Source organism: Ursus americanus, chromosome 24, assembly GCF_024610735.1.
Source record: "Ursus americanus isolate L20-20 chromosome 24, mUrsAme1.1.p, whole genome shotgun sequence".
Classification (NCBI taxonomy): Eukaryota; Metazoa; Chordata; class Mammalia; order Carnivora; family Ursidae; genus Ursus; species Ursus americanus.
The window spans coordinates 32079114-32105234 of record NC_142150.1 but is presented as its reverse complement, the minus strand read 5'-3'; the positions used below and the strand labels follow the sequence as shown (position 1 = coordinate 32105234).

The 26121-nt window shown below is 40.1% G+C and overlaps 1 protein-coding gene across 1 annotated transcript; it reads left to right on the top strand.

Annotated features, from left to right (window-relative positions):
* Positions 1 to 12135: 12135 nt before the first annotated feature.
* On the top strand, positions 12136 to 13062 carry LOC123785148 (olfactory receptor 4C45-like). Its single transcript, XM_045786862.2, has one exon. It carries the CDS (start codon positions 12136 to 12138, stop codon positions 13060 to 13062), a length of 927 nt encoding a protein of 308 aa, XP_045642818.2.
* Positions 13063 to 26121: the final 13059 nt, after the last annotated feature.

The following is a 26121-nucleotide window of genomic DNA, read 5'->3' as shown; positions in this document are numbered from 1 at the left end:
TCTTATGTTCATACTGTGCCACTGAGCCCAGCCAGTGAATTCTTTCTTTTGGCCACTGAATCTTTCAGTATACAATTTTCAACTGCATTCTTTTTAATAATCTCTATTTCTTTGCTGACACTTCCTAATGTTCCATTTGTTTCAAATATGCTCACCCTTACTGATAGGATCATGATTATAATGGTTGCTTTAAGGTCTTTGTCTGAAAATTCCAATATCTGTGTCACTGCGTCTGCTCATCATTGTTTTTTTCCTTCCAGGTTGAGATTTCCTGCTTCTCTGTATATTGAGTAATGTTGGATTGTATCCTGGATATTTTGATTATTATGTAAGGATACCTGATATTTTTAAAATTGAGAATGTTGACTTTTTAATTTTAGCAGGCAATTAATCTTGCTAGTTTCAGGTTGAAATATCCAACCCATCTTCTGTGGGCTGTGATTCCAAAGTCAGTTCAGTCAGCACATTCTTTGCAGTGTTCTTCAGCTCTTGCCCACATGTATGCCACCCAGTAGCCAGTCCAGAACTTGAGTGGTGGTCTGTCCTGTAATGCCATTCTCAAAGACCTTGGTTGCTGTTTGAGCTCAGATTCACACTTTCACAGCTCTGAGGCAAGGAGCCCTGGAATTCATACACAACTTAATGGGGTGACTCTGAGTGCTCTCCTTTCTTTTATCTCCCTGCTTCTTTTTGGATCTGGAAATATGGCTTTAGTTTTCTTGTTATGCTGCTCACTCTCCACAAGTGAGTCTGTATCAATGGCCAAGATTCAGGAGAACAAAGAATAAAAAGATTTGTCCCGGGCTCATGAGATCACAGCTCCAATAGTCAAATTTAAAAAAATCTCTCTCCCTGAAAGTTTAAGGTACCTGTCCCACCACCATTGCTGCCCTTGTCACTGCTTCTCTGCCACAAGACGGACTGGGGTCTATGAGAGGATGAAGAAAGAAAGGAAAGAAAGAGAAAGAGAGAGAGAGAGAGAGAGAGAGAAAGAGAAAAAGAAAGAGAAAGAGAGAGAAAGAAAGAGAAGGAAAGGAAAGGAAAGGAAAGGAAAGGAAAGGAAAGGAAAGGAAAGGAAAGGAAAGGAAAGGAAGACATCCACCCCTTCATTCTCTGGCCTACTTGTCTGACCAACACAAGAAAGGTTCTCCTGGAGATCTTCCTACATTACACAATGCTTAAATCCAGGTCTGGATGACTTTTGAGTCCAGAACAAGTGATAAGAGGAGCAGGGGAAAAAAACAAAAAAAGCTAAACCTTCAAATCTGAACTCCTTCCAAATGTGCCTGCTATCATTAACTCTTCAAAGTGTTCAGAGGGCTTCTCCATGTATTCTGTCCTGGGTTCATAGCTGCATCTCTGTGGGAGGGAGACGATAGACTGTGCTTACTCCATCATATCTGCAACTGAAGCTCTTCACAATGTGGCATATTTTGAAGTTGAGCTAAGAAGATTTGCTCATGGAACAGCTATGAAATGAGGGGGAGAGGGGAGGGGAGAGAGAGTGACAAGGATCAGCATGACTCCAAAGTTTGTGCTGAGCCAAAAGGAAGGTGAAAGAAAGCATAGGATGGAAAATCCTTGCTGGAAAAGGAATAGACATGTAGTTCTCTCATCAACTAAATCATACGACAGCATATAATGGAGCTGAGTTGGCACCTTCTGTCTCACATTCACAGTTTTCAGTGGGACAGTGTATGTGATTTATGCTGAGGACTAGATGAGATGAGTTTCATCTACAGCAAAGAGCTAGAACATAACCAATCAAAGTAAGGAACAGGTGGGCCCATCCCATCAAGCTCAGGAGGCAGGGTGCTTAAGCCTTCAGGAATTACCTTTTGGGAAAAAGGATGCCACAACTAAGAGAAGGTGTTTCCATCATGGACAGAACTATTTTAAACTGAAGTCACAAGATTAGAAAAACAGACTTGACTATATTAAGTCCTCTGCTCTTGGGTGAAAATGAGAGTTCATAGAAGCATGGCCCATTTCTGCAGGGCTAGTTTCATGCCCATTATAAACACACATACACACAGTTCTATGACATTTCAAAACTTCTAAATAGAGTGTAGTGTATGTTCTCATTTAGTTGAGTATAACACTTCTCCTCCAATCAGTATGATTTATCAACCTTAAGATACAAAGATTGAAGTGCCAGACATAGACCACTTGATGGCATCCTGAGAAAAACACTTCTCCAATGTGCAGCCCTCTAGGGATTGTGTGTCTAAACACTATGAGCACCATGGACCACTCTACCGACTCCATGTGATGATGGAAAGATGCTGAAATTAGGGGAAACTTGGAAGAGGCTGAAGAAATTTGGTGATAAAAAACTTAGCAAAGGCACTCTGAGTTGGGGTGTGTTGGAATGGGACACTTCCCCACTCATTAAGTGACGGATAAAATAGATAACAAAAGTTCCTAAAACATGGCTTGCCAGAACCTTCTTGTTTTGAATCATCTCCAGGATCTTAAAAGATTTGTAATCACTGGCAGGATAGCTTTGAGAGCTGAAATAAAATACTTTACCACAACATACTGAGAGAATCATACAGTTTTTCTCCATTGGCCTATTAAAAGGAAAATCCATCATATTAATGAGCTTTCTAATATTAATTTCCAGGGACTCGGTCCTTCTTTGAAGACCAGATTTGGGAGAGGGAGTTAAGATGGTGGAGGAGTAGGGGACCCCTTTTTCAGCCGGTCCCCTGAGTCGAGCTGGATAGGTACCAGACCAGCCTGAACATCCACGGAATCAGCCTGAGACGCAGGAAGATACATCTGGATCTCTACAAATGAACATCTCCAGCGCTGAGTATTGAGGTACGAAGCGGGGAGCCGTGAAACCGTGCACAGATATCAGAAGATAAACGGAAGGGGGAGGGAGCCGCCGTGTTCGGGCGCCGGGAAGCGGTAGCCACTTGCACGGGGGAGCGGGCGGACTCGCGGTCGGCACCCCGAGACAGTAGACTGAGACCGTGAGCCAGGAACGCGCGCCACCAGACTGAAATGGAGCTCCGGTGAGCTCACTGGAACCAGACTGAGACCGGGAGCTCCGAGCGCGGGGCGGCTGGCGGCTGGCGGTGTTAGAAACACAAAGGACAGAGACGCGCTGGCCCAGGAAGTGAGGGCTGGGACATCGATTGTGGGGCGCACATCCCGGGACGCTGCAGGGTTGAGCAGCACCAATAGAAGCAGAGTTAAAGTGGCCAGAAATCAGTGGAGAACAGTCCGTGATCCCTCAGTTTTGTGACAGAGGCTGAGATTCGGCCACTGCTGCTCTGACTCTCAGAAGAGGCACAGCAAACCGCCAGGGAAAGCCACCAGAGAACAAAAGCCTGGAAATACCAGCTCACAGTGTGCCCATCCCCATTCCCCCTCACAGGGGACACAGAGACTCTACCCAAACAGGGTTGCCTGAGTATTGGACTGGCAGGCCCCTCCCCCAGAAGGCAGGCTAAAAAATCAAGAAGCCCACATCCCTAAGGTCCCTATAAAAAAAGTGCGCACTACCTGGGTCCCAGTCAATAATTTGGGCTCTGGACAACCCCGCAACCTCTCCTCATCAGAATGACAGAAGGAGAAATGCCCCCCAGCAAAGAAAAGACAATGAGTCTGTGGCCTCTGCCACAGAACTAATGGATATGGATATAACCAAATTATCAGAAATGGAATTCAGAGTAACAATGGTCAAGATGATGTGTAGACTTGAAAAAAGTATTAACGAAAATGTTAATGAGAATATAGAATCTCTAAGGGTGGAAATGAGAGCGAATCTGGCAGAAATTAAAAATTCTATGAGCCAAATGCAGGCAAAACTAGAGGCTCTGACGGCCACGGTGAATGAGGCAGAAGAACATATCAGCGAATTGGAGTATGGGTTAGTAGAAGAGAAAGCTAAAATAGAATCTGGACGTAAAAAAATCCACGCGCAAGAATGTAGGTTATGGGAGATTACTGACTCAATGAAACTTTGCAATGTCAGAATCATCAGCATCCCCGAGAGGGTGGAGAAAACAGGTCTAGAAGAGATATTTGAACAAATTGTAGCTTAAAATTTTCCTAATCTAGCAAGGGAAACAAACATTCGTGTCCAAGAGGCAGAGAGGACCCCTCCCAAGCTCAACCACGACAAACCTACACTATGTCACGTCATAGTGCATTTTGCAAATATTAGATCCAAGGATACAGTATTGAAAGCAGCCAGGGCAAAGAAATTTCTCACGTACCAAGGCAAAGATATCAGAATTACATCAGACCTGTCTACACAGACCTGGAATGAGAGAAAGGGTTGGGGGCCCATTTTTAAAGCTCTTTCAGAGAAAAACATGCAGCCAAGGATCCTTTATCCAGCAAGGCTGCCATTCAGAATTGATGGAGAATAAAGACCTTCAAGAATCGCCAGTCATTTACCAATTTCATAACCATGAAACCAGCCCTTCAGGAGATATTAAGGGGGGTTCTATAAAGGTAAAAAGGCCCCAAGAGTGATACAGAACAGAAAGTCACAGTCGATAGAAACAAAGACTTTACTGGCAACATGGCATCATTAAAATCATATCTCTCAATATTCAGTTTCAATGTAAATGGCCTAAATGCTCCCATAAAATAACACAGGGTTGCAGATTGGATAAAAAGGCATGACCCATCCATGTGTTGCCTACAAGAGACTCATTTTGAACCTAAAGATACATTCAAACTGAAAGTAAAAGGATGGAATACCATCTTTCACGCCAATGGACCTCAAAAGAAAGCTGGGGTAGCAATTCTCATATCAGACAGATTGGATTTTAAACTAAAGACTATAGTTAGAAACACAGAAGGGCACTATATTATTCTTAAAGGATGTATCCAACAAATGGATACAACAATTATAAATATATATGCCCCCAACAGGGGAGCAGCAAGATACACAAGCCAACTCTTAACCAGAATAAAGAGACATATAGATAAAAATACGTTAACAGTAGGAGACCTCAACACTCCACTATCAGAAAAAGACAGAACACCCTGGCAAAAAATCGACAAACAAACTAGGGCTTTGAATGCCATACTCGATGAGTTGGACCTCATAGATATATATAGAACACTACACCCCAGAACCAAAGAATACTCATTCTATTCTAATGCCCATGGAATATTCTCAAGAATAGACCATGTTCTGGGACACAAAACAGGTCTCAACCAATACCAAAAGACTGAAATTATTCCCTGCATATTCTCAGACCACAACACTTTGAAATTGGAACTCAACCACAAGGAAAAATTTGGAAGAAACTCAAACACTTGGAGACTAAGAACCATCCTGCTCAAGAATGATTCAATAAACCAGGAAATCAAAAATCAATTTAAACAATTTATGGAGACCAATGAGAATGAAAACACAATGGTCCAAAACCTATGGGATACTGCAAACACAGTCCTAAGGGGGAAATACATAGCCATCCAAGCCTCACTCAAAAGAATAGAAAAATATAAAATGCAGTTTTTATATTCTCACCTCAAGAAACTGGAACAGCAACAGAGGGACAGGCCTAATCTATGCACGAGGAAGCAGTTGAGCAAGATTAGAGCAGAAATCAATGAATTAGAAACCAGGAGTACGGTAGAGCAGATCAACAGAACTAGAAGCTGGTTCTTTGAGAGAATTAATAAAATTGACAGACCACTGGCAAGGCTTATCCAAAAGAATAGAGAAAGGACCCAAATAAATAAAATTATGAATGAAAAAGGAGAGGTCACAACCAACAACAATGAAATTGGAAGGATTATTAGAAACTTTTATCAACAGCTTTATGCCAATAAATTAAGCAATCTGGAAGAGATGGGGGCCTTCCTGGAAACCTATAAACTACCAAGACTGAAACAGGAAGAAATTGATTTTTTAAACAGGCCAATCAATTATGAAGAGATTGAGTCAGTGATAAACAACCTTCCAAAAAACAAAACTCCAGGCCTGGATGGTTTTCCTGGGGAATTCTACCAAACATTCAAACAATCTACTCTCCTAAAGCTATTTCAAAAAATAGAAACAGAAGGAAAGCTACCAAACTCATTTTATAAGGCCAATATTACCTTGATCCCCAAACCAGGCAAAGACCCCATCAAAAAGGAGAATTACAGACCGATTTCCCTAATGAATATGGACGCCAAAATCCTCAACAAGATCCTGGCTAATAGAATCCAACAGTACATTAAAAGGATTATCCATCATGATCAAGTGGGATTCATACCTGGGATGCAAGCGTGGTTCAACATTCACAAATCAATCAGCGTGATACATCATATCAACAAGAAAAGACTCAGGAACCATATGATCCTCTCAATTGATGCCAAAAAAGCATTTGACAAAATACAGCATCCTTTCCTAATTAAAACCCTTCAGAGTGTAGGAATAGAGGGTACATTTCTCAATCTCATAAAAGTCATCTATGAAAAGCCTACTGCAAATATCATTCTCAATGGGGAAAAGCTGGAAGCCTTTCCCTTAAGATCAGGAACATGACAAGGATGCCCACTCTCACCACTATTATTCAACATAGTACTAGAAGTCCTTGCAACAGCAATCAGACAACAAAAAGGGATCAAAGGTATCCAAATCGGCAAAGAAGAAGTCAAAATGTCTCTCTTCGCAGATGACATGATACTCTATATGGAAAACCCAAAAGAATCCACCCCCCAAACTATTAGAAGTTATAGAGCAATTCAGTAATGTGGCGGGATACAAAATCAATGCTCAGAAATCAGTTGCATTTCCTTTTTTTTTTTTTTTAAAGATTTTATTTATTTATTTATTCGATAGAGATAGAGACAGCCAGCAAGAGAGGGAACACAAGCAGGGGGAGTGGGAGAGGAAGAAGCAGGCTCACAGCGGAAGAGCCTGATGTGGGGCTCGATCCCATAATGCCGGGATCACGCCCTGAGCCGAAGGCAGACGCTTAACCGCTGTGCCACCCAGGCGCCCCTCAGTTGCATTTCTATACATGAATTACGAGACTGAAGAAAGAGGAATTAGGGAATCCATCCCATTTAGAATAGCACCAAAAACCATATGTTACCTTGGAATTAACTTAACCAGAGATGTAAAGGACCTATATTCTAGAAACTATAAATCACTCTTGATAGACATTGATGAAGACATAAAAAGATGGAAAAATATTCCATGCTCATGGATTGGTAGAATTAACATAGTTAAAATGTCCATGCTACCCAGAGCAATCTACACTTTCAATGCTATCCCGATCAAAATACCGAAGACATTTTTCAAAGAACTGGAACAAATAGTCCTTAAATTTGTATAGAAACAGAAAAGGCCCCGAATTTCCAAGGAACTGTTGAAAAGGAAAAACAACGCTGGGGGCATCACAATACCGGATTTTGACCTGTACTACAAAGCTGTGATCACAAAGACAGCATGGTACTGGCACAAAAACAGACACATAGACCAATGGAACAGAATAGAGAACCCAGAAATGGACCCTCGGCTCTTTGGGCAACTAATCTTTGATAAAGCAGGAAAAAACATCCGGTGGAAAAAAGACAGTCTCTTCAATAAATGGTGCTGGGAAAATTGGACAGCTACATGCAAAAGAATGAAACTTGACCACTCTCTCACACCATACACAAAAATAAACTCCAAATGGATGAAAGACCTAGATGTGAGACAGGAATCCATCAAAATTCTAGAGGAGAACATAGGCAGCAACCTCTACGACATCGGCCAAAGCAACCTTTTTCATGACACATCTCCAAAGGCAAGAGAAACAAAAGATAAAATGAACTTATGGGACTTCATCAAGATAAAAACTTCTGCACAGCCAAGGAAACAATCAAAAAAAGTAAGAGGCAGCCCACGGAATGGGAAAATATATTTGCAAAGGACACTACAGATAAAGGACTGGTATCCAAGATCTACAAAGAACTTCTCAAACTCAATACACGAGAAACAAATAAACAAATCAAGAAATGGGCAGAGGATATGAACAGACACTTTTCCAATGAAGACATACAAATGGCTAACAGACACATGAAAAAATGTTCAAAATCATTAGCCATCAAGGAAATTCAAATCAAAACCACACTGAGATACCACCTTACGCCAGTTAGAATGGCAAAAATAGACAAGGCAAGAAACAACAATTGTTGGAGAGGATGTGGAGAAAGAGGATCCCTCCTACATTGTTGGTGGGAATGCAAGTTGGTACAGCCACTCTGGAAAACAGTGTGGAGGTCCCTTAAAAAGTTAAAAATTGAGCTACCCTATGATCCAGCCATTGCACTACTGGGTATTTACCCCAAAGATACAGACGTAGTGAAGAGAAGGGCCATATGCACCCCAATGTTCATAGCAGCATTGTCCACAATAGCTAAATCGTGGAAGGAGCCGAGATGCCCTTCAACAGATGACTGGATTAAGAAGTTGTGGTCCATATATACAATGGAATATTACTCAGCTATCAGAAAGAACGAATTCTCAACATTTACTGCAACATGGACGGCACTGGAGGAGATAATGCTAAGTGAAATAAGTCAAGCAGAGAAAGACAATTATCATATGATTTCTCTCATCTACGGAACATAAGAACTAGGATGATCGGTAGGGGAAGAAAGGGATAAAGAAAGGGGGGGTAATCATCAGGGGGAATGAAACATGAGAGACTATGGACTATGAGAAACAAACTGAGGGCCCGAGGGGAGGGGGTTGGGGGATTGGGATAGACCGGTGATGGGTAGTAGGGAGGGCACGTATTGCATGGAGCACTGGGTGTTATACGCAACTAATGAAGCATCGAACTTTACATCGGAATCGGGGATGTACTGTATGGTGACTAACACAATATAATAAAAAATCATTTAAAAAGATACAGAAAAAATAAAATTAAAAATAAAATTAAATAAATAAATAAATAAATAAAATCTTTTAAAAATGGGGGCAGAGAGATGAACAGACTGTGAGTGAGCAAAATTCTTAACTATTGAGAACAGGGCTGAAGGCATTGCTTACCTTTCTGGTTTGGGATTTCAGCAGTATATCAGTAACCTTAAAGGTAAAGGTTGATTTTTTTCAAGATGATTTTGTGCAGGATTTTAGCCAGATAGTTAACACTTCGGAAGCAGAGGGAGAGAAGTTTGTCGTGGATCCTCCTTTCTATAGCGATTCTAAACTCTACCTCTGAATGTCTTTTTTATAATGTTTGGCTCAGTGTGATTTTTCTCAATGCCTCCCATATGGAAGCACTGCTCTTTACTGTAAATCTCCACAATTCTTTCTGTGTGGGATAGAGAGAAAAGCTATATTCCCATGAACACATCATGAGGATCTTTCATCTAGATACACACATCAAAGAAATTTGATAGATCTATGACTCATAAATTACCCAATCTTTGGTAGCTGAGAATTCTGCCCTCTGAGTCTCCATTGTCAAACACTAATAAAAATGTCAGTCTCCTAGACTGACATGGCACATAACCTTGACAACTGGCATTTCCAATCTCAGGACAACCATATTAGAACAGACACATTTTTCAGGAAGAAATCCAATCTCTGAACTCTGACCTATGCCTAAAACTACCCCTTATCCTCTGCCAGGATCTACAATGTCAAAATGAACAAAGCCCTATCAGGAAGCTTTCCAACTTCTCATACAAAATCTCATCCTAAACTATAGTCACAGACACATGTTTCACCAAAGCACAATTGCATTTCTAAAACTGGCCTCTAATGATGTCGCTGGGGCCAATGAGGAGTAAGTGAAAGATGGTAGCTGACGCTTCCAGCAAAGATTCCAACAGGACCAATTACTAATCCTCTGAGGACCTTAGAGTTCAATGCAATACCAAAGTGCAAGCACTTTGTCAAAGTCTATTTAAATATTTTTCTAGACTCAATGAAGAAAAAATTACAGGATATTTAAGTAGTGACAGAAGCAAAGGATGTACCAACAAGCTTAAGATTTATATGAGAGACACTGCTCCTAAACGTAGTGGGTTAAGAGTGAGGGGGGACATAAACCAGGAATTAAAAAAATTCTCTCCACACTTCTCATAGACGTTTTGGGAAACATAAATTTGGCAGAATGGATATGAAAACACTGTGCAATCGAGTCGATCTGATGCACTTCACATTTTGTAGACCCATACATCAGCTTTTTCTGAAGAATTTTTCTTTGTTCCCTTGTTTTTAATTTAGATTGAGGATACTTCTGAGATGTGAAAAATACATGTATTTTGAAGATGTCTTTACACTTGAGTAGGAGGCCAATAGAGTAGAAATTAAATCTTAGAGCGACTGAAGTTTCCTAACTAAAACAGCTCATTTTCTGAGTAAATTCAGACTGGTAATGGGAACCAAAATAAACTAAAATGACCAAGAAGACTGGGGGAGTTGTCTAGAGAGAGAATTCCAGTGTCCCACTTGTGGGACTATATTTGCAGCTGTGGAGCTATGCACTCAACGGAAGAAAACAATGACTGGATACAATCAAAAAACAGTGGAATCCACAACCAATTAGATCCAGGTCAGTAATAACTAAATCTTTTTCCCCAAATTTTAAGCAGATTCACTTAATTTACCCAAATTGTTTTCAGCAAATACTTTCTATAGCGAGATTCTGTCATTGAAGGTAATCTTTTTCTCTAAAGACAACTGTGAACACGATGATACGAACATATCAGTGGAAAACATGACCTGTAATGCTGCCAGACAAGACGCTGCTGAGAAATAAGGTCACTGTTATAACATTGTGATGCACATGGACGCCGAAGTAGACTGCGTCGGTAGGTTTCTACACGTGATTATTTGAAATTGTTTCCCCTTTTCATGACTTCCATACCGCCACACGGAGGTTAGAATTTGTGGATTAGATCTATTAAGGACGATGAAGCACGTAGTTGCCACCCATAGCAGCCGTGGACAGAGAAGAAACCACTAAAGAGACTGAGCTTTTGGGAAAATAAAAGATACTTTCCTAACCTTTACTGGAGCTGGAAGGTCATGATGCTGAATTGTATGTCCAGAAACTTTTGAGGAAAAAATGTTATTATATTTTTTTGGCAGGGAAAGGAGAAAGTGAGGGGGAGAAGGAATAAAATCTACTATGATCCTTTGTAACATGTACTCACTACTGAAAATCCATCTATACGTCATTCAAAAAAAGAATACATTCCTGTATTTGTTCATTTTTTTTAACAATGAGCAATAAAAACTTTAGTTTATCTTAATTGACTAAACCTATGTCAAAAGAAAAACTTGTATTATCTTAGATAACATTTCTGTCTCACAATAGGAAATTCAGGGAAACTCCATCATTCATTTAATTCCATTTATAAACTGTGACTAGGTTTCTAAATCTATTCCAGAGCATTATTCTTTATATGATAAAAGACCAATTGCACAGAAAATTCATTGAAGAAATACTGAGGACTTTTCAGGAACTGTGTACCACTGACATATCTGCATCCAAAGAGGTGAGAAGAGTGAGTATGTATCGGTCATGTTGAGTCAGACACAACATCCAGGGCTGTTGACTGAATGTGGCTCAAAGAGCTGTTATAAACACAGTTCCTTGGCATTCTGAAGGGGAAACACTCCATCTACAGTTCTGTCTCTCTGTGTGTCTCTGCGTTCATTTGACAGAAAGGAATCCTAGGTCAAAGAACGCTGCTGATACAGATATAGTAAGAAAGACACTTTTCTATCTGATATACAGTTCACATTTGAAAGAATATTGTGTTCCTATACATATAAATATTCATGCCAATGGGCAAATATAACTTCAAAATAATTGTTATTGATGAAATCCTTCCCAGAAAACAGTGAATGAAAACCAACTGTAATGTTTTAGAGCCAGAAATTGGAAGTCAATTATAACTCAACAGTCGTAGTAAAATGTTGTTTTTATTCTGGTGTTTGAGACATGAATAAGAAAATTTAATCTCTTTTATTCTATTTTTATAACTACCTCCAAAGTGGTTGAGGTGAGAGGAAGGTGTGGTTCCATCAATCCCAGAGGCCAGGAATAAAGAAGTGATGAAGATTTCACTGTTGAATTAAAAATACTACTCAGAATTTCTGTAACCTTTACAGGTGAACCATCTGATCCTTCCCGATGGAATATAACCCAAGCTGACTCCATGGAAAGGATGAGCAATGTCACAGAATTCATTCTGCTGGGCCTGACCCAGGATCCAGAACTGAGGAAATTCTTATCTGCTGTGTTTCTAATCACCTACTTGACCACACTGGCAGGTAACCTGCTCATCTCAGTCACCATCTTCATCAGCCCAGCCCTGGGTTCTCCCATGTACTTTTTTCTGTCCTACTTGTCCATTATAGATGGTTTCTACTCTTCTTCCATAGCACCCAAAATGATCTTTGACTTGATCTCTGAGAACACCATATCCTTCAATGGCTGCATGACTCAGCTCTTTGCTGAACATTTCCTTGCTGGAGCTGAGATCATCCTATTAGTTGCCATGGCCTATGACCGCTATGTAGCCATCTGTAAGCCTTTGTATTACATGACCATAATGAGCCCAACTGTCTGTGCTTTCCTGCTGGGAACGGCTGGGATTATAGGCTTTCTTCATGGAGGGATCCAGGTTTTGTTCATGGCGCAGTTACCATTCTGTGGCCCTAATATAATCGACCATTTTATGTGTGATTTAATACCTCTCCTGGAACTAGCCTGTACAGACACTCACACCTTGGGGCCCCTGATTACTGCCAACAGCGGATCACTATGCTTCCTCAGTTTTTCTATGCTCGTTGCTTCCTACATTGTCATCCTGTGCTCTCTGAGGACCCATAGCTCTGAAGGGCATCGCAAAGCCCTGTCTACCTGTGCTTCTCATGTCACTGTTGTCATCTTATTCTTTGTACCTTGTTCATTCCTGTACATGAGACCCATGACTTCCTTCTCCACTGACAAAGCTGTGGCTGTGTTTTATACCGTAGTAACTCCTATGTTAAACCCTTTAATCTACACCCTCAGAAATGCAGAAGTGAAAAATGTCATGAAGAAACTCTGGGAGAAAATAATGATAACTGGTGATAAATGAATCTTGAGATTATTTACATAAAAATATCTAGTGATAATTTAGAGAGATTTATTCCCCTTCTTAGTTGATTAAACTTGGGGCAGTCAACTATCCTGTCCGGAGCACATTTCTTCAGGGGCATATATATTGTGGGCAGGACCAACATACCCATTAAGGCACAGTACACATGGTGCTTAAAGCCCAGAATAATTTTATGAGTCCTTGAAGTAGTTTAATTTCTTTTAAAATGAGAAGATAAAAATGAATATAATCCAAGTCCAATTTGGAGTATAGGTTTCATTATACAATGCATTCATAAAATAGAATCTTTAACATTCTTTATGGAGGAGAAGGACTCATGAGGACAAAGTAGCAAGGGGCCACAAAAGTCATAATGTTGCTCTGATCGTGGGTATGAAACAGATTAGCAGCTTTATTCTTGAACACTCTTTACACACCACACTGAAGCTCTAATGAAGTTTTATTTTAAAAGAGGAAAAGTAACTCTATATACAAAAAACTATGGAAAGCCAGGGAGTCATCAAGAAGTATTTTTCATCCAAATATACTTTTTCTTATCTTCCTAATTTTGAGAAGTTTAGAGATGCTCCTGCACCAGAGCAACTAAACTCTACTTGTCACAATCCCAGGAAGAGAACACTTGCACACAAAGGTGCTTCTTAAAAATCACATCACGACCATTCTCAGTAGTATACAATGCTCTAGAGAAAGAACTAGAGGCAGAATTGGCTGATGCAAAAGAAAATAAGTGATCAAATCTGTAGAGTTAAGGCAGCAAATATCTGTATGTTAAAGTCATGTTTTAGACATGGACAGAGGAAGAGTCTGAACAGCTGGGGCAGGAAATTACCAGTGATATAAGAACAAGTCTGTGTCAAAACCAGAAGACAATGACCACAGATCTGGATAACAGAAAAGAATTCAGATCATGTACATAATGAAATTCTAGGAGAGATTTAGAAATAGTCAGATGCTTTGAAATCAGAGATTAAGAGCTTCGGATCACATCGGCTTGATTTCTCATCTTGTTCCTGCATTAATTAGCTTTGTCAATGTAAGCATTTTGCTTCATCTCTCTCCTGATTCTTTTAATCTGTAAAATGGAAATAGCATTGCGTACACTCTTAAGTTATAAGAATTAAATTACTTAGATTGAAAAAATGAATCAGCTGAAGATTAATGAAATTGCTTAGACATGGTTACAGGCTTCAGCGATATCACCAGCACAGAAAGTATGCCAGGGACAACAGTTGCTGACAAGAGGAGCCCAAGAACACCACTACTAACCATCATTCACTAACCATGATTAGAGGAGGACCAAACATCTGTGCCAGCCTCACTTCTCTTCAAAATAAGTCATAAAAGGTATCTGCTTATGAGGAGGGACAACATAGCGGTGAGTTACTGTCTCATCATGGAGATTAAGAGGACCTGTGAGCAGATATGTGGACACTAAAAGCTAGCCCACCACCAACTCCCTAGTCTAGGATACGAATGCCCTCAAACATCTCTGCAGTAACAAATGGGGGACCTGGTTGGGGCAACTGTGAGATATCTGAGGACAACTTATTTCAAAAGCTCTCACTAATGATGGATCCCCTTCTCCTGCTCCCGAAGGAGGAATAGGGAGAGCCCAGTGCCAGAGGCCAACAGACCTCTCTGCACAGAGGTTGGGATTCTTGAGGAAGAGTTCAGCAACTTGTGTTCAGAAGGTGATTTCACAACCAGGGATTCAAGTATCATATGATGCGGACATTTCTCATGTTCTCAGGACTTTATATCAGGTTATATCTCAATCTACATGAAGGCCTTTTAAAAATAAATGTTTTCTCAAAACAAACAAACCAATAGTCTCTTAAGAGAATACAGTGGTGGTTGCGAGAGGTGGTTGTGGGGGAAGGGTGAAATACATAAAGAGGATTAAAAGGTACTAACTTTGTTATAAAATAAATATGTCAAGCAGATGAAAAGGACAGCATAAGGAATATAATCAATGATACTGTGATACTGTTGACGGAAGGATGACTACACTTATCTTGGTGAGCACTGAATAATGTATAGAACTGTCAAATCACTATGTTGTACATACACCTGAAACTAGCATACCATTGTATGTCAATGACATTACAATAATAAATTCTAAAATATAGATGTTTTCCCATAATTTCCTGTGGGTCACCCTCTTATAAATATATGCAGGCAACAGTATGTTTAAAATATCAAACTTAGAATAGACCATATACTGGGTCACAAAACAGGTCTCAACCGATACCAAAAGACTGAGACTATTCCCTGCATATTCTCAGACCACAATGCTTTGAAACTGGAATTCAATCACAAGGAAAGATTTGGAAGAAACTCAAACACCTGGAAACTAAGAACCATCCTGCTCAAGAATGATTGGGATAGGCTGGTGATGGGTAGTAAGGAGGGCACGTATCGCATGGTGCACTGTGTGTTATATGCAACTGATGAATCATTGAACTTACCATCAGAAACCAGGGATGTACTGTATGGTGATTAACATAATATAATAAAAAAACATTAAAAAAAAAACCTTTCACCTTCATGGTTTGAACCAATCCATAGGTGCTCTTGACTTCATAGAATGGCCAGGCTGAAAATGTACAAGTCTGCAAAGAACCAGCTAGTGACTAATCAGTAATTTGCAACTCCATAAATACTTTGATTCCCACATAACAGGAAATTTCTTTGAAATTATTTTCTTCTCCATTGGCAATAGTTTGTATATAAAGGAATGACCTGTGGCTTATAAAGTAGTATTCCCTGATAAGTAAATAACAAATATTTTAGATATGATTCTGTGCTCATCCTGCTGTCGTCCATTAAAATAGAAAGAAAAGAATTTCACTGGGGTAAGAAAGTTCACGACAGGTGAAAAACTGTATTTTCAAGTAACTTGCCAGTAGCCATGTCACAATGAGCTGTGGAATAAAATTCTCCAGTGCACTTCTGTTTTTCCTCCACAAGCATATTTTCAACAGTGCTTAACATTTGGAAGTTTGTACTATTTCCAGCCTTTCTTCTTCTGTTACCCACTGGCAGGAAAGGGCACCCACATTTGTCAGATGCCGTCAACCTGTCAGAGGCTGTGTTCTAGGCACAGGTCTTACATCCCCCCCACACACCCTTAAAGCTGAGCGAAGATGATCACTGTCCTTATCCATGCCTCTCCTGTGTGGTGCATCAAAAGATCAAAAGGACATGAATCAGAACTGTACATCCATGATTTTAATCATTCAATAAGGATTTTTTACAGTCCCTACCTAATAAAAATTAGCACTTTGCTAAATGTCAGGAATACATAATGAGTGAGGCAGACATAGCCTTTGGCAGCATGGAACTTATATTCTAAACGGAGCAGTAGCCAATACATGGAATTGCTGGGTTCACTTTACATATTTTCAATGCTGATCAATACTGACAGAGGCGCATGTGTTTAGTACTTATTTATGGAGCTGGCAACTTTTCCTCCATAAAATATGACCATTTACCGTTCTAGCACTCTTGCCTGCTCAGCAAGTGCTCAGCAATTCCCCAGGACTGAATGAATCCTATTCTAAGCCGTCTCCCAAACTGTTTCCCAAAAGCATCTGTAAAGAGTCACAAAATAAGGAGAATTTAGTCGACTATAAATTCAGGTCACCACCTTCGAAAGGCTCGTCAACATTGCCCAGCAATCCTACTCTATTTCTATAATCAACACATTTCCCCAATTATTCTTAGGACCATTTAAAACTTCCACTTTCTTCAAAATTCCTTTTCCCAACATCTGATCACTACTCTACATTTTATTACTTATTCACTTACTTGCTTATTTAAGAGAGAGAAAGAACTCGAGCAGGGGGAAGGGCAGAGGGAGAGAACCTTAAGCCAACTCCACACTGAGCATCCAGTTTGATGTGGGTCTAGCTCCCAGGACCCTGAGACCATGACCTGAACTGAATACAAGAGTCAGACACTTAACCAACTGAGCCACTACACACCCCATTACTCTTCATTTTAACTCAAGAACTCCCTAAGTCTTGTTTCCTAGAACTATAATGCATTCATGGGCTTCTTTCTTCCTTTTCTCAGCTCTCCTTCACAGAGCAAGATCTGCGTCATTCTGGATGGCTCCTCCCACCTTTCCTCACCTGTGTTTCCCCCAGTAAATCTCTTGCACATCGACTCTGCCTTACTTTCTGCTTCTCAAAACCAGGACTGATGTAGAAAATATGAAGAACTCTTACAAATCAATAAAATAAAAACAACCACATGAGATTGGAATAGCACTTCAGCAAAGAAGATACCCAATGGTCAGTAAACATCTAAGGGGATAGGGCTCCCCTCTTTCATCATCTGAGAAATAGGATACAGAACCACAACAAAACACCACAGCAATGCTTCCCCTACATGCCCAAAATTAAAAGGGTAGACGATACCAACTGTCTATTGTCAATATGGAGGAATGGTATCTCTCATATGCTGCTGGTGGAAATGTATAAAGGTTTTCCAAGTATACATTGGATATAAATAAATGTACCTGCAACCTATGACCCAGAAACCTTATTCCTAGGTATAAACCTAAAAGAAAGGTATGCAGCTGTGCCTGGGAAGAAACATCACCAAGATTCGTAACAGAGCTAAATATAATACCATAAAACTAAGAAAAACTTAAGTGTCCAAAATTAATAGAATGAGTAAAAAAGTTGTTATATTTATACAACAAACAGAATGAAAATAAGTGAGTGACATATATCACAACATGAATGAATCTCACCAACACAATGGTGAGCCAAAGAATCCAGACACAATGATTGCATATATGACCACATTTCTATAAAATTCAAAAGAGGACAACCTAGGGATGTGTACATAGGTGGTAAATGTATAAAAGTATGAAGAAAAGCAAAGAAGTTTTATCACAAAAGTCACCTTAGTGTTGACCTTTAAGGGAAGGAAAGAGGTATGTTTGGAAAGTGATATAAGGGATCCTGGGAGGGCTAGAAATCACCTACTTCTTGAATAGCTTTGTTTTTTTATGGGTGTCCCATTTTATGAATCAAAGATTTTGTCTTGGTTTTTTAATTGTCTGATAATGATGCGTCTCAGGTGAATTTCTTTAAGTTCATCCAGTTTAACATTTGCTGAGCTCCCGGAACGTATACGTTTATATATTTTATCAGACTTGGGAAGTTTTCAGCCATTATTTTTTTAAAATTTCTTTCTGAGCCACATTCTTTCTCTTTTTTCTGAGACTCTAAGAACATGAATGATAGACATTGTGTCCCACATGTCCCTGAGACTCTATCCAGTTTTTTAAATATTTTTTCCTCTCTGTGATTCAGACTGGAAAATTTTTTTGTTTATTTACATTATATTTTAATTTCTGGTAGATCTACTTGGATCTTTTACAAATATGGGTTGTCATTTTTTTATTATCATATAATATATTATTTATTTCAGAGGTATAGGGCTGTGATTCATTAGTCTTATATAAACCCCAGTGCTCATTACATCACATGCCTTCCTTAATGTCCATCACCCAGTTACTCCACTCCACCACCTCCCCCCCATCCAGCAACCCTCAGTTTGTTTCCTATGATTAAGAGTCTCTTATGGTTTGTCTCCCTCTCTGATTTCATCTTGTTTTACTTTTTCCCCTCTTCCCCTATGATCCTCTGTTTTTTTTTCTTAAATGCTACATATCAGTGAGATCATATGATAATTATCTTTCTCTGATTGACTTATTTCACTTAGCATGATACCCTCTAGTTCCATCCACGTTGTTGCAAAAGGCAAGATTTCATTTTTGATGCCTGTGTAATATTCCATTGTATACATATACCACATCTTCTTTATGCATTCAACTATCATTGGGCATCTGGGCTGTTTCCATAGTTTGGCTATGGTGAACATTGCTTCTATAAACATTGGGGTGCAGATGCTCCTTCAGATCACTACATTTGTATCTTTGGGGTAAATACCCAGTGGTGCAATTGCTGGGTCATAGGGTAGCTCTATTTTCAACTTTTGGGGGAACCTCCATATTGTTTTCCAGAGTATCTGTACCAGTTTGCATTCCCTACAACTGTGTAGGAGGGTTCCCCTTTCTCTGCATCCTTGCCAACATCTGCCATTTCCTAACATTAATTTTAGCCATTCTGACTGGTGTGAGGTGGTATCTCACTATGGTTTAGATTTGTATTTCCTTTTCCATGTGTCTGTTGGCCATTTGGATGTCTTCTTTGAATGTCTGTTCATGTCTTCTGCCCATTTCTTGATTGGATTATTTGTTCTGTGGTTGTTGAGTTTAAGAAGTTTTTTATAAATTTTGGGTACTAGCCCTTTATCTGATATGTCCTTTGTAAATACCTTCTCCCATTCTGTCGGTTGTCTTTTGGTTTTGTTGACTGTTTCCTTTGCTGTGCCAAAGCTTTTTATCCTGATGAAGTCCCAATAGTTCATGTTTGCCTTTGTTTCCCTTGCCTTTGGAGACGTGTCTGGCAAGAAGGTACTGCACCTGAAATCACAGAGGTTGCTGCCCGTGTTCGTCTCTAGAATTTTGACACATTCCTGCCTCACATTGAGGTCTTTCATCCATTTTGAGTCTATTTTTGTGTATGGTGTAAGGAAATGGTCCAGGTTCATTCTTCTGCATGTGGCTATCCCATTTTCCAAACACCATTTGTGGAACAGACTGTCTTTTTTCCATTGATATTCCTTCCTGCTTTGTCAAAGGTTAGTTGACCAAAGAGCTAAGGGTCCATTTCTGGGTTCTCTATTCTCTTCCATTGATCTATGTGTCTGTTTTTGTTCCAGTACCATGCTGTCTTGATGATCACAGCTTTGTAATAGAGCTCGAAGTCCAGAATTGTGATGCCACCAGTTTTGGTTTTTTTTTTCAACATTCCTTTGGCTACTCAGGGTCTTTTCTGGTTCCATACAAATTTTAGGATTATTTGTTCCAGTTCTGTGAAAAAAAGTTGGTGGTATTTTGATAGGTATTGCATTGAATATGTAGACTGACTAGGTAGCATAGACATTTTAACAATATTTTGTCTCCAATCCATGAGCATGGAATGTTTTTCTATTTCTTTGTGTCTTTCTCAATTTCTTTCATGAGTGTTCTATAGTTTTCTGAAAACAGATCCTTTGCCTCTTTAGTTTATTCCTAGGCGTTTTATGGTTCTTGGTGCAATTGGAAATGGGATCGACACCGTAATTTCTCTTTCTTCTATCTCATTGTTGGTGTATAGGAATGTAACTGATTTCTGTGCATTGATTTTATATCCTGCCACTTCGCTGAATTGCTGTATGAGTTCTAGCAGTTTTGTGGTGGAGTCTTTTGGGTTTCCACATAGAGTATCATGTCATATGCAAAGAGTGAGAGTTTGACTTCTTCTTTGCCTTTTCGAATGCCTTTTTTTTTCTTTTTGTTGTCTGATTGCTGAGGCTAGGACTTCTACTACTATGTTGAACAGCAGTGGTGATAGTGGACATCTCTGCTGTGTTTCTGACCTTAGGAGAAAAGCTCTCAGTTTTTCCCAATGAGAATGATACTTGCTGTGGGGTTTTCATATATGGCTTTTATGATATTGAGGTATGTTCCCTCTGTCCTTACACTGTGAAGAGTTTAAAACAATTTGTCAAATGCTTCCTCCAGGAGATGAAGGGGTGACTCACCAGTTCTGCTGCTTCTTGGGCCCCAGCTCAGAGACCACTTGCCCGACAATGCCACAGTTCATGGTTTAGGACAACCCCGAGCTGAGACCCCACTCCCGGGCTCACTGTTTACATCAGTTCCCCACTCCAATGCCTGGCAGCTCTGCCTCACTCAGGCACCCCCAGTCTTCCTGTAACCCCAAGGATCCTAAAACTACACTGGCCCAGCAACGGTTCTGCCCCCGACTGGCCACCTGAGCAACATCCCTCACCAGAGCTGAGTTCTAAAATTCTAATTTTGTGCTCTGCTGTTCTATCACTTGGCAGTAGCTGGCTTCCAGAGGCTGCCCCCCCCCTCCACAGTTTATTTTCCCGTGTATCGCCTCAGATTCACTTCTCCCCACCTCCTACCTTGCAGAAAGTGGTCGCTTTTTTTTCTTTCTTTTTTAATGATTTTTTATTATATTATGTTAGTCACCATACAGTACATCCCCGGTTTCCGATGTAAAGCTCGATGATTCATTAGTTGCGTATAACACCCAGTGCACCATGCAATATGTGCGCTCCTTACTACCCATCACCGGCCTATCCCATTCCCCCACCCCCCTCCCCTCTGAGGCACTTTTCTATTCAAAAAGCAGCTATTCTTTTCTTAGCTCTCCGGTTGAATTTGCAGTTGTTCAGAATGATTTGATAGCCATCTAGCTGAATTCCTGAGACAAGATGAAATTAAGGTCTCCTACTCCTCCTCCCTCTGGGACAACTCATCCCAGACTGGATAATTTTATAGGTCTATTTTCAAGTTAACCTTTCTTTTATATTCCTACTGTGCCACTGAGCCCAGCCAGTGAATTCTTTATTTTGGCCACTGAATCTTTCAGTTCTCAATTTTCAATTGCGTTCTTTTTTATAGTCTCTATTTCTTTGACTGACACTTTCTATCTTTCTATATGTTTCAAGTATGCTCGCCCTTACTGATAGAATCATGATTATAACGGTTGCTTTAAAGTCTTTGTCTGAAAATGCCAACATCTGTGTCACTGTGTCTGCTCATCATTGTTTTTCCCCTTGCAGGTTGAGATTTCCTGCTTCTCTGTATACTGAATAAAGTTGGATCGTATTCTGGAGATTTTGAATATTATGCAAGGATACCTGATATTTTTTAAATTGAGAATGTTGAATCTTTAATTTTAGGAGGTGATTAACCTTGCTAGTTTCAGGTTGCAGTTTCCAATCCATCTTCTATGGGCTGTGATTCCAAAGTCAGTTCAGTTAGCAAATCCTCTGCATTGTTCCTCAGCTCTTTCTCACCTGTACGCCACCCAGTGGCCAGTATGGGACTTGAGTGGTGGCCTGTCCTATAACGCCATTCTCTGGTATGCTGTTTGAGTTCAGATTCACACATCTCACCACTCTGAGGTGGAGAACTCTGGAATTCATACACAGCTTAATGGGATGACTCTCTTGAGTGTTCTCCTCTCTTTCATCTCCCTGGTGCTTTTTAGCTCTGTAAACTTGGTTTTAGTTTTCTTACTGTGCCGCATGCTTCCCACAACTGAGTCTGTCAATGGCCAAGACTCAGAAGGACAGAGAGAATAAAAAGGATTTGTCCCAGGCTCCTGAGATCACAGTTCCAATGGTGAATTAAAAATATCCCCCTTCCTTAGGGCGCCTGGGTGGCACAGTTGTTAAGCGTCTGCCTTCAGCTCAGGGCGTGATCCCAGTTCTGGGATCGAGCCCCACATCAGGCTCCTCTGCTAGGAGCCTGCTTCTTCCTCTCCCACTCCCCCTGCTTGTGTTCCCTCTCTTGAAGGTTGTCTCTCTCTCTCTGTCAAATAAATAAATAATATCTTTAAAAAAAATCCCCCTTCCTGAAAGTTTAAGGCACGTGTCCCACCACCACTTTTGCCCTTGTCACTGCTTCTCTGCCACAAGACTGTCTGGTCTAGGACAGGAGAAAACAGGGGGGAAGGAAGAAGGAAGGAAGAAGGGAGGAAGAAGGAAGGAAGAAGGAAAGAAGAAAGAAGAAGGGGGGGAAGGAGGAGGAGAAGTAGTAGTAGTAGTAGTAGTAGTAGTAGTAGTAGTAGTAGTAGCAGTAGTAGTAGTAAAAAGAAAGGGAAGAGATAATCTCTTCATTCTCTGGCCCCCTTGTATGACCAATAAGAGAAACGTTTTCCTGAAGCTTTTCCTACATGTACCCAATGTATATTTCCAGGTCTGGATAGCTTTTGAGTCCAGACCAAGTGATAAAGAGAAGGGTGGATAATAAAGCAGAACCTTCAAATCTGATCTCCTTCCAAATGTGCCTGTTATCATTCAGCTTAAATGCGTTCAGATGTCTTCTCTCTGCATTCTGTCTAGGGTTCATACTTGCATCTCTGTGGTAGGCAGACAGACTGTGCTTACTCTACCATGTCTGGGGCTAGAACTCTTCAATATGGGGCGTATTTTGAAGTTGAGCTAAGATTTGCTCATGGATCAGCTATGAAATGAGGGGGGAAGGAAGGGGAGAGAAAGAGAGAAGAGCCAGCATAACTCCAAAGTTTTGTACTGAGTCAAAAGGAAGGTGAATGAAAGCCTGGGATGGAGAATCCTTGCTGGAAAAGGAATAGACATACAGTTCTCTCATCAACTAATTCATACTACAGCATACAATGGAGCTGAGTTGGCACCTCCTGTCTCTTACTCACAATTTTCAGTGAGACAGTGTATGTGATTTATGCTGAGGACTAGATGAGATGAGTTTCATCTACAGCAAAGAACTAGAACATAACCAAAGATAGGCAAGAAACAGGTGAACCGACCCCATCAAGCTCCGAAGGCAGAGTACTTAAGCCTTCAGGAATTACCTTTTGGGAACAAGGATGCCACACCCAACAGAAAGTGTTTCCATCACAGAAACTAGAACTGTTTTAAAGCTGAAGTCACAAGATAAGATTAGAAAAACAGACTTGACTAAATTAAGCCCTCTGCTCTTGGGTGAAAATGAGAGGTCACAGAAGCATGGTCCATTTCTGCAGGGCTAGTTTCATGCTCATTATAAACATACACACACACAGTTCTATGACATTTCAAAACTTCTAAATACAGTGCACATTCTTACTGAGTTGAGTCTAACACTTCTCCTCCAATCACTACGATTTTTCAACTGTAAGGTACACAGATTGAAGTGCCAGACATAGGCCACTTGATGGCACCCTGAGAAAACCACTTCTCCAATGTGCAGCCCTCTAGGGATTGTGTGTCTAAACACTATGAGCACCATGGACCACTCTACCGACTCCGTGTGATGATGGAAAGGTGCTGAAATTAGGGGAAACTTGGAAGAGGCTGAAGAAATTCAGTGATAAAAACCTTAGCAAAGGCACTCTGAGTTGGGGTGTGTTGGAATGGGACACTGCCCCACTCTCATTGGGTGAGGGATAAAATAGCTAATAAAAGTTCCTAAGACATGGCTTGCCAGCAACCTTCTTATTTTAAATCATCTCCAGCATTCTAAAAGAACTGTAATCACTGGCAGGATAGCTTTGAGAGCTCAAATAAAATACTTTACCACAATTTACTGAGAGAATCATACAGTTTTTCTCCATTGGCCTATAAAGAAGAAAATCCATTATATTAATGAGCTTTCTAATATTAAATTCCAGGGAGAAGGTCGTTCTTTGAAGACAGGATTTGAGTGTGATTCTACTCAGTGTGATCCCCCCAGAACCTAGAACCTCACAGGGATGTTGTTTTTGTCAAGAAACCAGCTTGAGTTTATTTATGAGCTCCAGTATATTCTATTTGTGTCTTTGTTGTTTGGGGCAATCAAGTATGCTTACTGTAAATTAAAAAAATAAAACACTTAAAAAGTATAAGTAAAAGTTCAATCTAAAGTAGACTCGAACCACAAAGTTAAGTACTGTTGCCATTGGATAAACCTACTTCCAAACACACATCACTACCCAGACCTGCACAAGCAGATGACAAGCTACAGAATTTTACATCACCAGGCCACATGCTGTTTCATAACCTGATTTTTAAGTTCTCTCTTAAGTGGTAAACACTTTCTATGACAGCAAATATAGATAAATGTCACCTGTTTAAACAGGTGAACAGAATCTGTGTACAAAGGAACATAAAACTGTGGGGGAATGTGCAAGCTACTGACATTAGATGTGAAACACTGAAAATATAACCTACTGGAACCAGGAAAAATACTTAAAAGTATAGCACAGGAAATGTTATTATATAAAATGAGATTTTTTTCACTTCGTGCCTGTATTCTTCTTCCTGCCAAAGAAAATTTTACAAAATTCCTTTCACTGTATTATCAATAAAATGCACCCCTCAAGCAGAATACCTGGGACAGCTAACCTGCTTCTAACTCTTTCCTTCCCAGTCCGTCCTCTGACCTCAATCACAATCTCCTTTCTACATATTCTCAAGCATCTTTTAAAATATAGCTCATAACACTTTCAACAATAAATTATATAGAAGAATAAGCTTATTCAGTGACCACCAGCATTGGCCTCATTCAAGAGGAAATAAGTTTTCTGTAAACGAAGCATACCCCTAGGGATCATACCCATACAAAAATCTTTCAATATTTTCTTGCAGCTCAATTAGGTTTTTCTTGCATTATCCAGTTATTTAAAATGTTTCTACACATTAATGGAGTCATTTCATACAGTTTCAAATACTCTAAGACCAAATTCAGGTTGGTGTTTTTTTGGTTTTTTTTTTTTTTCTCAATCCAATTCCAAAGGTATCATACCAATCATGGGCTTCAAATCAACATCCCAAAATATGTTTTCATTGATGAACTTACAAATCCTCTATTCCACCAGGAAGCCATGTCAGGGAGATTAGTGTTCCACGCCCCATAAAGCTAGTGAACTTACAGGATCATTCTCTTTTCCTTCCCAACAAATTTTCCCATGCACCACACACTCCAGTTACTGGAATAGTGACTGGAGGCCACTGCTTATCAAATTCTGGATGCCCTCTGGTTTGTGGATATAATCATATTCCAGATATCATAGTACAGGTTTAGTTTTATACACAGGCTTCCAAGAATCATTGTGTAACACTATCCATCTGCCACTCCTTCCCTAACGGGTTCAACAGAGTCTTTTTCTTTTAACCAGTTGAACCACAGGGAAGATAACATTGACAGAAATCTCTGTGGTATCAGGCCATCACAAATCAATAAAGGCCACACTGTAAAATAACATCCTGCCATAATTGAAGCTTAGTATAACGTTCCTATAAAAACCTCCTCTTGGCCTTGGCCCTCTAGCACTCCTGGCCATTAGACTTTACAGATGTCAGATTACATAGTGATTAAAACAGCCAATATGCTTTCCTACATAAGGGGCAGGTCTTTTACCATCAACAGTGATAGAT